The sequence below is a fragment of the Choloepus didactylus genome, chromosome 3 (genome assembly GCF_015220235.1).
Source record: "Choloepus didactylus isolate mChoDid1 chromosome 3, mChoDid1.pri, whole genome shotgun sequence".
Lineage (NCBI taxonomy): Eukaryota > Metazoa > Chordata > Mammalia > Pilosa > Megalonychidae > Choloepus > Choloepus didactylus.
Window position 1 is genome coordinate 133,259,446 of NC_051309.1, and position 13,516 is coordinate 133,272,961.

Below are 13,516 nucleotides of genomic sequence, written 5' to 3' on the forward strand. Positions count from 1 at the left end.
ACATACCTCCCCCTAGATCACTAACCCCCAACTGGTACGGTCAAGCAACTATGCTCCCACATCCCTAAAAGAGATAAAATATGAAATCTATGGAGAACTAGAAACAGAGAAGCTCTAGACGTGGGGATACCAGGCCCAGGGAATGGCAGGGACTAAGAACAGGAGGGTTAAGTGACAGTGTACATATGGAGCAATGAATCCCCTGCCCAGTTTCAGAATACCAGCAGCCGGACTTACTATTTCCTAATCCTGCTTCCTATGAGAAGTATAATAAAATACTGCATCTCTGAAATAAGAAATAATGCTATAACAAAGGAACACTCATAGGACAGGAAAGCACTCTTAGAGATTTAAAAAGAAAAAACATATATAATACTTAAAGTGAAAAAAATATCAGGGAAAAATTTGGGAGATAAAGTCAAGGAATTAACCCAGAAAGAACAGAAAAGACAAAGCATTGGAAAACAGGAAAAAAGAAATATAAAAACCAAGGAGTCTAAGGGGTCCAACATCCAAATAGTAGGAATTCCAGGAAGAGAGGAAAACAAAAATAGTTGGTAGGAATAATCAAAGAAATAATGCAAGAAAAATTATAGAATTGAAGGACATAATCTACAGACTGAAAGGGCTCACCAAGTGCCCAGCAAAAGTGATGAAAAAAAGACACCAAGACACATCCTCTTGAAATTTCAGAATAGCACTCATGAAGAGATAATTCTAAAAGCTTCCTCAGTATTGGGGACTGAATCCTGCCCCCACAATAGACATGTTCAACTCCTAACCCCAGGTATGAACTCATTTGTAAACAGGATCTTTGAAGATCTACCAAGAAGAGGTCAAACTGAATGAGGGTGGGCCTTAATCCAATATAACTGGAGTCCTTATAAGCAAAGGAGATTTGGACACAGAAACAGAAGCCACAGGAGGAGACCAACAGAGACAGATCTCCATGTGTCAGAGGCAGAGATTGACTGCCAACATGTCACCACCAGAATGCTACAGACTTCAAAGGGGGCATGGCTTGATGAAACCTTGATTTTGGACTTCTAGCTTTCAAAACTGTGAGGCAGTAAATTCCTGTTGTTTAAGCCAACTAGTTTGTGGTATGTGTTACAGCAGCCTGGAAAACTAAGACACTGGGCGGGGAGAGGGGGACATATTAAAAGATCACATACAAAGGAAGTCGGAGTGCCCTAGAAGGGCTGTCTTCAGGAAAATACTCACAGTTGAAGACTGAAGAAGATTTGACTAGAAGCATGGAAAAGATGGGACAAATATATACTTCAAGAAAAACAAGGATAATTATAAAGAAAAGAATTGCAGCCATACTATACTACTTGGCTCAGCAGTGAACACTAGTTACATGGTCATAACTATGGAGATAAAATATAGATATTAACCAGAAATTGTAATAAACTATGTTGTGGAGGATAGGGGTGGGGAATAAAGGGTAAAAGTGAGTGAAAATTCTCAGCTAAGACTATTGATAACATCTAAAATTCTATACTAATGAACTAGCATATATGAAAGAGTTAAAAGTGATTGCTTCTAGGGAGTTAAATGAAGTGGCTAGGGAAAACAGGAAAGGGAAACAGAGGACTGCTGGGGGCTTGCCGTTGTTCTTATGAGCCTTTTTAGCACTATCTAATTTTTAAAACTATCTTCATATATTATTTCATATAAAAAATAACTTCACAAAAAAAAACAACAAAAATAATAACACTATTATACATAGTGCAATTCCTACTGTAGGGGATAAAATTGATAATATTATTAAAGTTTCAGATTATTAAAGAGCTCAAGCTTAATGTCATGCTATGCTCTTCTTGAAAATTAAACTATAACTGTGGGGAAATCTGTCTCTCCTTTAATAACACTAATCTGATTTTAGTCCTCAAAGCCCAGACTCCTGTCCCTGGAGATTCACCAGTCCCTTGAAGAATCTCAGATTTCCACTACAGGGATAGGAGGATGGTGCTGCTTCCAATCTACACACACAACACTGGCCTTAATCCCAAAAATGAAACTTCGACTGGGACACTTACACCAGGTGAGTGCCGCAGAAACTAACACCCAACTCAATAATCTGAGTTACCGTGCACTCGTCTTCAGCTGCCAGTCACATGGGGCTGAGCATCCAAATCTCTATTACTGGTTTGCTGGACAATCTTTAGAAAATGACTTTACTTCTCTGTGTACCAATTTCCTCATTTGCCAAAGCACAATGATACAATCTTCTTTAAAGAGGTGTGATTCAAGTTAATTAGTATAAATGATGGCATGGAGTATTACAAAACACAAATTACTGCTTTTATTATAACTAATTTTGGGCAGCACTTCCTCCGAAGAAAAACTAAACAGAATCCTTTTTCGTAGGAGTGTTTCTCTGTTAAAGATAGCACTGCTGAGGAACGCAATGATTTTGTGCATGTATGTTAATACATATAAGGACTGACTCTTCTGCTTATAAGTAGACTCCTAAGTTTCTCCCGATTGCTCAAGTGTTTGCCAGCTGTGTATCAATTCTTCTTTCTTGAAACTCTGCTTCCTATGCAGCTTTGTCTTAGCACCACCCTGCTTTCTCTCTTTTTCCACGTCCTCTGTTTGCTATTCTTTCTCCCTGCCCTCTCAATAGAAATTTTTTCCTCAAAGAATGACCTTAGGCTCCCTTTGTTTTTCTTTTCACAGTTCTTCTTTGGGTAATTTCATACATTCATACAACTCTGTAACAATTCCCATCAGACTACAGATTCTCAATTCTTCCAAGCTCAAAACTTGCATTTACATCTTCCTGCTTGGTACCTCTCTCTGAATTATGTGAAAACCAGATCTTTCTCCTTGTTCTTTTCAATAATGACATCAACAATCTCAGTTATCTGAGTCAAAATCCACCAGGTCCTCTCTGACCCTATTTTCTCTTTTAAACCTCTCATGGGTAGTCGGTCGCAAAAGTGCATCAATTCTATCTCCGTATTCTCTCTTCCAATTTCTTCCCTTTCCATCCCACTGGTACTGCAGGATTATAGATCCTCATTTCAGCCTGGACAACTACAGTAGCACCCTAACTTGTTTCTTCATGTTCTATCAATCACTTAAATCCATCCTGTGATCTGAGTGACTTTGATAAAACTGCCACTGCTTTACAACAATCGATGACTCCCTATTGCCTCATCTTGGTTTAGTAGACCCTCCATATTAATACCCGAAATCTCCATGTACAGCCTAATCTCATCACACCCCTACAAATACTCTATGTTCCAATCAAATTCAACTACTATTTACTAGATATGCCTGGAATTTGGGGGATGGGGGTGGGGACTTGAATTAATCACCCATTAATTAATTAATGTCTCTGCTTCTTATCTTTTCTATCCTTCAAGGCCCTTGAAGGCTTCCCTGATTTATCCACAACCTAATAGTGTTCCTTCCCCCTTTGCTCTATCTCTGTATGTGATTTATGGTACTTAATTTACTCTAATGTATAGCATAATGCCAGTTTCATCCCCTCATCCCTCTCACAAGGTTATAAACTCCTTGAGTGTTGGTGTAGGAAAGCTGCCACACTCATCTTTAGCTTGCTTTACTAGCCTATACTCTGTACATGCACATGCTCAAGAAGTGTCTGCATGGAAACTCTTGAGAACTGCGTTCAAATGCGTTTCTGGAATTCATCAGGTATATTTAATCACTTAAAAACTTCAATAATGAAGTAGCACCTCTGATAACATATTATTTTGGCCCTATGTTTACAAACAGTTGGGAAAAAGGAAGTCTTGATTTGAGTGAGTGGTTGAATCAAAGGTCCTACGAAAGGATTAAAAAAGTCTTGTTAGTGATATACCAGATGACATTCTGCCTTCTAAGTCAGTCTGCTTAAAATTCCCAAATGGAATACTGGAACATGGAGCAGTGAAATGAGCAAAAAGATTACCCTGAGGAACTTTTCTGGCAAAAGTGGGATTCTATCTTCAGCATCCTGGCCGAATTTTAAATTCAGCTATTCTATTCCATCTACTGAAAATGACCTTGGGGCTTTGATAAACTCTGCATCCTTCTCTGAACCCATCCTAGGACTGCTGTGTTCACTTACTGAGCTATTAAACAGTAGCCATATCATACTCAAAGGGAATAAAGAGCTAATCTCTGCTACAGATATCAAGCTACTCTTTGATATTACCAGTGACAGGCCTCAAATAAACATGAAGAGCCTGATGCCCTTCCTCCAGAAGAAACATTTATTAATATAGATTTCCTTAGACTGACCTTTTTCTCAACTTCTGTACTAAATAATAAATAAGTACACAAAATTTACCTGTGGAATTATGTAAAGCCAGCAAATAGATAGGAGAGATGTTCTATTAGCCCTTAGCTACCAAGTCAACAATAGAACTTGCCCCAGGGCTTTGTATAATTGACCTCAAACTTCAAAAGGTAAAATGAGGAATCTCTGTTCCGCCCTACTTTCTCAGAAAAGAGTGTTTCTGGTGTCCCATTTCGCCTAAATTTAAAGTAAAAAAAAAAAAAAAAAAAAAAAAAAAAAAAAAAAAAAAATTCTTTAAACTCAAGAAACTGAACCGGGATATAAAAACCAATTTGGCAGAAGGAAAAATGGACAATATCCTGAAACCTTAGAGAGGCGGGGAAGCGAGATAGCGGCGCTTTAATCCTCAAGGATACATGTAATAGTACCTTCCTTCCATTTCCTGAGCGATTTCCACTCCAGGCTAATCTTTAGTAATAACTGAGCCGCATCCTGTAGAGCGCTACAGTGAGATGCTCATTTTCAATCAGAAGCCTTCACTAGGCGATCTACTCCCAGCCACGGATTGCTGTGTGTTTCCTTTAGGCAAATCTGGTCTGTCCAGGCACTTGCTCTGAGCTAATCGAGGGTCCATGGGTCGCAAACAGCAGCGGGCGCTGCAGAACCTCGATCCCCTCGGTGGGGACCCACTTCCTCCGCCCGCGGATTAGTGCGGCCGGCCACTGTCTGACCCAAGTTCTCTACCTAGGTTTGCGTTCTTCCTAAAAAAAGACAGTCATCTCCGCGGCACGCCCACGGTACGTGACAAGAGAACTATAGAGCCTGTCACTCTGTAAAACTAATCACTAAATATCTCTTCCTCTCTGCGTCTCACAGCTGATTAAGGACTGTCTACAAGATCTGAAAATTAAGAAAAGTTGCTCTTTCTCAACACACACTAGAGCGCCGACCTCTATTTTCTTTTAAAAAAGAAACATCTACTGACCCTCAGCCGCCTGGGAGCTGCTGCCAAAGCTACCACTAAAGCGGCCCTCGCAGCCGACCCGCGCCCACTCCCTTCCCCGGGGGCCCCTGGGGTTCAGGCTCCAGCCTCCCGCCCTTCCCATCTGTGAATGGACCAAGGCGGGAAGAGGCGTCCGGGCAAACCGTCGACCCAACTTGTGTCGCACTCAGTCCCCTCCCTTCTCCCCACTCTCCTGCCCCCGCCTCCGACGTCTAGAAGCGTCGGAGGGTATCCAAGTTCCCAGGGCGCCTACGCGCTGGCTCGCCCTGGAGGAGGTCGAGGTTCAAGTGCGCGCCTGGGTCTGTGCACCCCTTTCCCTGCCAGGGCCTCCCCAGGCGGGCTTGGGACCCTGGAGTCAGTTTTCTGAGGGGTCCCCAGCCTATTTGGCGCGCGTGTCCTCTGCTGTAGGGGAGAGAGTGTCTGTCTGGTGGGATGCTGTCTGGCGTCCGTGTGTCTGTCTGCGGGGCTGTTCAGGATGCTTGAGCCGGGACGGAACCCCCGCCTCACCTTCGGCGGTCCCGACAAGCCCATTCCCTCTGAGCAGGACCGAGGGGACGAACTCCAGGCCGAAGTCTGGCCCCGAGAAGTCGCCCCGAATCGATCTCCCGGTCGCGCTGGGTGTGGGTGTGGGGGTCCCCGGCACCTCGCAGAGGGGACCTGGGGAGCGTCTTCCCGCCTCGCGCCCGTGCCGCCCTCCGGAGGCGCGGGTGCGGCCGGGCCTGGTACTCACATGTCGGGTCCCGGGGAGAAGGGCGGCGGGCAGTAGCCGCGCGGCTCCCGCTGCGAGGGCGCAGAGCGCGGGTCGAGCCCCCCGTTAACGCCCTTCCAGCCCCGGCGGCGGCGCTGCGGCTCCGCTCCCTCGTCCTCGCCCTCGTCCTCCTCTTCCTCGGGCGCGGGGAAGGTCACCCTCGCTTGCTCTTTGCACTTCCTGACCTTGGTGGACATCGCGCCGGCTACAGTCCGAGCGCGGGGATGCCGGCCGGAGGTCCCCTTCGCCGCTGCCGCGCCCCTTCTCCGCCTCCCGCAGCCCCGGGCAGCCCCGGGCAGGAAGAGAGGAGGCGAGAGCCGCGCGGCCCGCGACGGAGCGGTTAGAGGTTGGAGTCGAAGCCGAGCCGCCGCCGCCCAGCATCAAACCGTGGGAGCAGCCGCCGCGGCTGTGGTTGCGGGGAAGAAGCCCGGGGCGGAGCGGGGCGCTGGTTCTGGAAAAGCCTCTGCGGCCCCGCGGAGGCGGCAAATGCCACCTCGGTGCTGGTCTCCTGTCTCCGAAAGCATCAATTGCTAGTACAGCATCGCTACTTAGGGAGGGGGGAGGGAGGGAGAGAAAGGGGAGAATTAATTCTTTATCGGGCTGTGAGAGGAGAAGAAATCAGACAGACCAGCAGGTGGGGAGGAAAGAAATCAGAGAAACTTCCCCTCCCCGCTTTCCCTTTTCTCTTCCAGATTAGGGTCCTTTTTCCATTTACAGATACAAGTTTACTAAGGAAGAGAAAAGTGAATTGACTTGCTTGTTGTTAATTTCCCTGCAGTAGTATTTATCCCATGCAACTCTCCAGATTTCTTTCAACAAGCATCACTTGTTCGTTGTTACCCAGCGTAAGACTTAGTTGAACCTACAAAGCTTTAAGTATATTTCCCTGAGTGCCTTTGCACCCCAGAATAATGTTTTAAACGTGCATGATGCTTCATTTCTCTAAATACGTGTCTAGAAGCATTTAAAAAAGATTCCCATACTTTCCAAATTGACGCTCTCAGCAAAATTTAAAGTCTCCTTTTTGAAACTTAAAAAAAAAAAATGCATTAAAAAATTGAAGGCAGCCACTTTTCTGGAAGAAAAGTGGCACAGAATTTTACTCAGAAGGGGTCTTGGATCAAGACCCCCTTGTTTTAAAAATAAGAAAACTGAGGCCTGGGGAGACTGAGTAAACTACTCACTAGCTACTAGGTAGCTAGTGACAAATTAGACCCAAGTGAGTATGTTCTCCAAGACTTTCTGTTGACTCAAGGAAGCAGCATTTCAGCAAGTCCAACTTGGAAGAGTCACAGAAATACTAGACATGCTATGATGAGATAAAATAAGATATTCATTTTAACTCTATCCAATGATGCTATACATATATATGAGCAATTCTTCTCCAATTTAAGCAAAACACAAGTAAGGAAATGCAGCTTTTAAAAATTAATTATTAAAAAGTAAATAAGATAGTACATATTTTAAGTTGACAATAAATCTATATGTTTAAGGAAGCAATGATATTTATTTATACAGCTGAAACAGAATAAAAACAACAAAGTAGGAAGTACTGTCTAGTGCTTTAGAGTTGGAAGTCTCTTTTGCATGTTAGGCCATGCATATGAGTTAAAATTCTGACAGTGTAAGTTATCAGACTCCAGTTCTGAAAGATCTCTAAGCCTGAACTGCTCTTCCCTAACTGGATAATCACTGCTTCAGTTCAGGCTCCCATTGTCCTTCCTGTCATCTAGTATCTCTGCAATCCTCCTCTCCTCTGTCATTTCATTCTCCATGCTACTAGAGAGACCATGCTCAAAGCAAGTCTGATCATGACTTCCCTCTGTGTAAAAGTCTCTGGTGGCTTCCTACTGTTTGTAGGTTAAAATCCAAATTTGGCATACCCAGCCTTTTGCAGTCTGACCCCATTTCATCTCTTCAGTCTCTCCACCCAGTGTCCCACTCCCACATATATCCTAAATCTAGCCCGCCTGAGCTTCTCACGGATCATGGGACATTCTAGACCTTTCCTATTTTCCTGGCTTTGCTCATGGTATTCCTGTCACTGAAATGTCTCTTTTCTTCCATCCACCTGGCAAATTTACACCTTTCCCTGAAGACCTAGGTTAGATGTGACTTCCAACCTGCCACCCCTCCCACATGCCAATGAAGTACCCACATCCCATTGTCCTTACCCATGGCACTCTGTGCATACCTCAATCTTCCCCACTGATCACATTAAATTAAAATTAACTCTTTATGTACCTGTCTCCTTTCTAGATTGTGAAATCCTTGAGGATGGGATTGGGGTTTTATTTATTTTGAACTATTTGGGGGTTCATCTTTTTGCCCTTACCATTTAGCCCATTACCTGATGTGCTCAGTAAGTATTTGTTGAATGAATTAATGAAGTCTACAGGTTCTTTTTAATGCTGTTAACAAGTTAATGAACTTCCCTTATGAGGATCTAGATAGAGGCACTACAGGAATGCTGGCATCACCAGGGTTTGGAGTTACACACCTAATCCTCCTGGGCTGAGGAAATGCACCCAGAGTCTGCGTGCAGAATCTGCTAACATTTTTATTCTTAACAAGTGCATCCCTGGGACTGAAGAACACCCAGAGGAGAGGAAATCTAAAAGAAAGTAGGTTCTTAGATGAGAGAAGAAACGTGCTACCTCCCTGGAGTAAGCCAGATTTATCCTTTTTGTTTTCTTCTTTTGTAAGAGAGGGTCTGTCACTGCATGTATGTTGTTAGCTGCTTGCATACTGATGAAATAAGTGTTTGCCTACCATACATTCAAAATCCATTACTCATTTGGGGAACAAAAGGATCAATGTTCAGAAAATGCAATTGTTCAGGCAGGCTATCTTCTAGTGGAGGTGGTCACTGAAGCATAAGTGAAGTATTACTTTCATTATAATCCAAATAAAATAAAAGTGATTTTTTTAGCCTGGTAGCAGAGGATGGTCTCCAAATTTCCTCATAAATCTCCGAGGAAATTGTATATCTTCTTTAAAATCTGTTTTATACCATGTGACAGGTCTCGTTTTCCCTTCTATCCCCCTCTTTATTTCTCCAAGGCTACCTATAACACACCTAAGAAGACACTGCTGAGCAGCACTATTGAGCAGTAATTCTTGCCCTACAGGATGAAGGTTAGACTTTGCAGTTTTCTCAAGGGAGCAGGAGCATGGGAACAGGTATAACATTCCAAACAGTGCATTTTTTTTCTCCTTAAGAAGTTCCCTTACAAATGGTGTTTGTTTTGCTTTCTAATGTAATCTTAGTCATGTATTTTGTTAGCAGCAGGAACTAATAAGATTGGAAATGCTGCCTGTCAGAACAATTGAATCCTAGAAAGGAGGATCCCTGAACTTATGATATGATAATTAATATTCCAGTGGCTTTTACACAGAATTTACAGTGTCCTACAAATGGCTTATCACTAATGCTTGCAGCTCCCTTACAGGCCAAGGAGGTCCCAGGCAACATTTAAATTTAAAATATGTGTTTTGAAAATTTCTTCATGAGTTTGGAACTCAAATTTTACTTTATGATAGAAATAAGTTATAACTGATGGTGATATTTACTGGACAGCTCACAGATGCCCAAGAAGCTTAAACTTGTTTCAGTGACAATATAGGGAACACCTGGAATCAAATCCCAGCTCTGCTGCTTACCAGCTCTGTGACTTTGGGCAAGCTACTCAACCTCTCTGAAGCTCAGTTTTTTCCTCTGTAAAATGAAGATATAATCATAGTACCTACTTCAGAGGGCCGTTATAAGGATTCTCTGTATTTGTAGCACTTAAAAGACTACCTGGCACATAGTAGGCGTTATGTAAGAGGTAGCTATTATTAGTTCACTACTGTAAATGTAGAACTAACAGTAGAAGTCTGGAGTCTAGGTCCTAAAGCAAGGACCTATAATATCTGAATCCAATGCCCCTCTATAATAGCATTTATTAAATTGTATACCTGTTGACTTACTTGTCTATCTCCACCCCCACCCTGGACTGTAAGCTCTTTTGGGGATGGGGGCAATGTTTTATTTGACCTTGTCAAACTAGTATAACCATAAAGCTGGAAACATAGCAAGGGTTCAATAAATGGTAACTGGTAATAGTAGCAGTGGCAGTTGCAACATCAGACTATAACTAATAAAGAAATAGAAGATTGAAGAGACCCAGGAGTGAGGAGAAGGAGAAAGAGAACTTGCTTCCTCCAGTTTGGGCACAGGGCTAGCTCTAAGTACACTCTGAGAATAGGCGAAATTATTCTTTGGCCTCCCTCATTCTTTTTCTACCTTAGAGTGCCCATCTTCCCTGGAACCTATGGGCTCAGTGATTTATATAGTTTTAATTCTCCCATGATATCTCTCTGGCCTGCTGTACCCCAAATACTCCAAGCTCCATGATTACTTTTCATACCCTGTCAATCAAAACCCCTATTCCTCCAGGGCAGCCAATTTTAGCTAGCTGTCAAAGGCAAAGCATCTTACACAAATTCACACCAATGTGTGTGAATACCTGGGACTCCCTAATGGTCTAAGGGATTTACATTTTCAACACCTGAAATGAATCTCCATTTAGTGGCATTACTATCTGTGTATTAAAGTAAAGTGAAAAGAAGATGCTTTTAGTGGTGGGGAGGGAAAGATCAGACTGCCAATTAGAAAGCCAGCCTTAGGGCAACTTCCCTTAGGGTTTCTGATTTTCACCTTCCTTGCTCTTAACGTTACAGTTTCCAGAAGACTTGAATTTGCTCCTGATAGCCCCACTTATCTGCCCAGGTTGGGGAAGGAGTTGAAAATGGGCTAAGGGCAGAGCTAGGGGCTTTACAGTTCTCCATGAGTGTCTCACATTTCTGTACATCCTACAAGTAGAGGCATACATTTCCTCACCCTCTCTATGTGTGTGCACATGGACATCAAATCTATCCAGTATCTATTTTGGGGAAGGAGAAGAACAACTCTGCTTCATCCTAATCCCTATGATCCCTGCCCACCCCCTTCCAAAAACTATTTAAAAACGTATTTCTCGATCTTTATATTTGTCCTTCCTTGAGGGAGAAAATGAGTATGGATCACTCACAAATAGGAAACCAGGGGAAATGTGTCAAATATGCCAACCATCAGAAAGAGAGGCTGGGAAAATAGAGTAGCTCAATCTTCCCAGTCATGATAATTTCACCTTCAGTGAAATGAGCTAAAATAGTTTCTTATTTATATTGTTTTTATACATGCTGAATTTTGTGGTATACTGAAAACTGGCAATAAAAGCTGAAGTGTAATTCTGCTTCCTCTCCTGCCCACACAGTCCTTTAATGTCAAATGTATTCTGTGCTACATGCACTTTTCTTACAGGTTCCAAATGCAATCCCATTAGAAGGTCTGAATTGTTTAGTGATAGAATTAGGATTAGGTGGTTAGTGATTAACCATTTTACCTTCCCTTTTTGTTTGTTTAGAAGCACAGTACCTATTCACTACCAGTAGATGCAGAGAGACTTAACTTGCTGACACCCCAAGTCTAACCAGCTATGGGTGGTGAATATAGTGCAACTCTCTTAAACAGGAGAATGTTTCCCCATTGCTTTAAACCATGCCTGCCCTTCCTGCTCCTTATTAACTATCCCTAATCTTACTAATGTAAGTCCTTTGTCCTGTAACTCTTAACTTTCATTACAAGTGTTAAGAGAAAGCAAAGGTTAAGAGCTCTCTGCTTCTCCCTGTATTTACCTACAGTAAATTGCCTTGAAAATGTGTGTAAAAACCCATATATAAAGGATGCCCAACAGTCTCATTTTTAATGCAAATCTTGATTAAAAATTAAAATTACAAAATGTTCACACAGCAACATAGAAATGTGTAACATAATTGTTAATAATTTTGAAATGACATTATAATCATTATAATACCTTTAGGGATTTTAGACATAAAGGGGAGGGAGGAGATTAAACTGTCCAGAAAATTATGAACTATGTTGGAACGTATCTTAAAGGGCATAAAGTCCCATTATCTTATAATGCTTGAATCCCTCTGCACTGTCCCTGCTAAGTGTTCATACATACACAATGATATCTTTATTATGTAAACAGTTTTAAAAAAACAAGATTCACTTATCTCTATACATATTTTTAATGTAATAAATTCTTTCTTAGAAGAGGTTTAGATGGTGGGAGAAAAAACTCATGGTGTGGCGTATGTCTAAATCAGTGAGTCTAGCTGTGAATAACTGCACTTATAAAATGGTTGTTGCATCTCTTAGTGATGGAATAAGTGCTTAAAAGGGATCTTTAAGTGACTTCTGTGAGGCTTACGGGGAAGCATTGATGTCCAACACAGCTGTATCTGCAAAGACTGGAAAAGTCCAATGGGACGTGTAAAATCAAACTCAGTAAACAGTTGCATACTCATGGAAAATTTGGGATCTTTAAATTCAAGCCTCAGATATAACCCAGTCAGAACATCATAAGGATCTATGTTGCTGTAAACCAAAAGGCAGACAGGTTATAGATTTTTGCATATGATATATTTAGGCTTGACTACAAAACAGGAAAATTGTCTATCATGTAATTGGAAAGTGGAAGCTCCAAATCTTGGCTTAAATTTAGTTTTCTTTGTAAAGAGAGCTTTGTCCAGGGGACTTTGTTGGCAACCTTGAAGGTGGTACTTTCTGCAGAGCCCAAGAAAAATAATAAAAGACCTGGTATCTCTATCAAACAAACGATTCCTGCACACTAAGGCCTTTCTTCTGAAAGCTACACATTAGTCTTGGCTATTGAACAACACAGAGGAATCATTTCTTTTAGGATGTTTGTTTTACGAGGGTTTTTTCTTCCACAAACACTGTTTAGCTAGCAGCTTAAAATTCTTAAATCCCAAAGGGAAAGAGAGGCTTCTCACACAGAAAAGAAGAGATGGCAGGGTCCCAAATTGTAAATGGCTCCAATTTTCATGTAAAGTCAGCTTAGTGGATCACAGGTGGATTTTTACCAAAAATGCATTGAAGGACTATGCCACCAAAAATACCTTATTTAAAAATAATCAGCTCATCCTTGGCTAGAAATATTATGTATACTGTAGCCAAATACATTAAAATATCAACAAAGACACCTTTGGAAATAATTAGGCAAACGCCAAATATCCAAAAATGAATTGATTTCTACAAAGATTATAAAAGCTCATAATGAACAGTAAGAGTGCATGAAGGATTTATGTATTAATTGTTAAGGAAAAGAATGGAATCATTTAGTTGGAAATGAAAAAAAAGAAAATATAAGATCTTTTTTGCCAGTTTAGATCTGTATTCTGAACCTAATTTTGTTTATAAATACAAAATATAAAATTGAATCCAAAACAGGAAAAGTCACCAGGACCTAGGGAAATTAAAAATTCCAATATATTATTGTGACCATAAATGAAATGACCTTAAATACAGAAAATGTAAAACTGGTGAGCTCATCATGATCATAGTCCACATACTTTATCTCTCAAAATCTCAAATCATCACCACCACCAC

The 13,516-nt window shown here is 41.7% G+C and overlaps 1 protein-coding gene across 5 annotated transcripts in view; it reads right to left on the reverse strand.

The window, feature by feature from the left end:
- TRPC3 (transient receptor potential cation channel subfamily C member 3) overlaps window positions 1-6,437 on the reverse strand; it is a 78,783-nt gene extending 72,346 nt beyond the window's left edge. For 4 of the 5 annotated variants that reach the window (XM_037830583.1, XM_037830582.1, XM_037830581.1 and 1 more), the window contains exon 1: window positions 5,995-6,437. In XM_037830583.1, the coding sequence (XP_037686511.1) occupies window positions 5,995-6,209 (215 nt within the window). In that variant the 5' untranslated portion in view covers window positions 6,210-6,437. Of the gene's footprint in view, window positions 1-4,689; window positions 4,711-5,994 lie in introns of those variants that run through there. The other variant, XM_037830584.1, reaches the window with a different exon arrangement.
- Window positions 6,438-13,516: the final 7,079 nt, after the last annotated feature.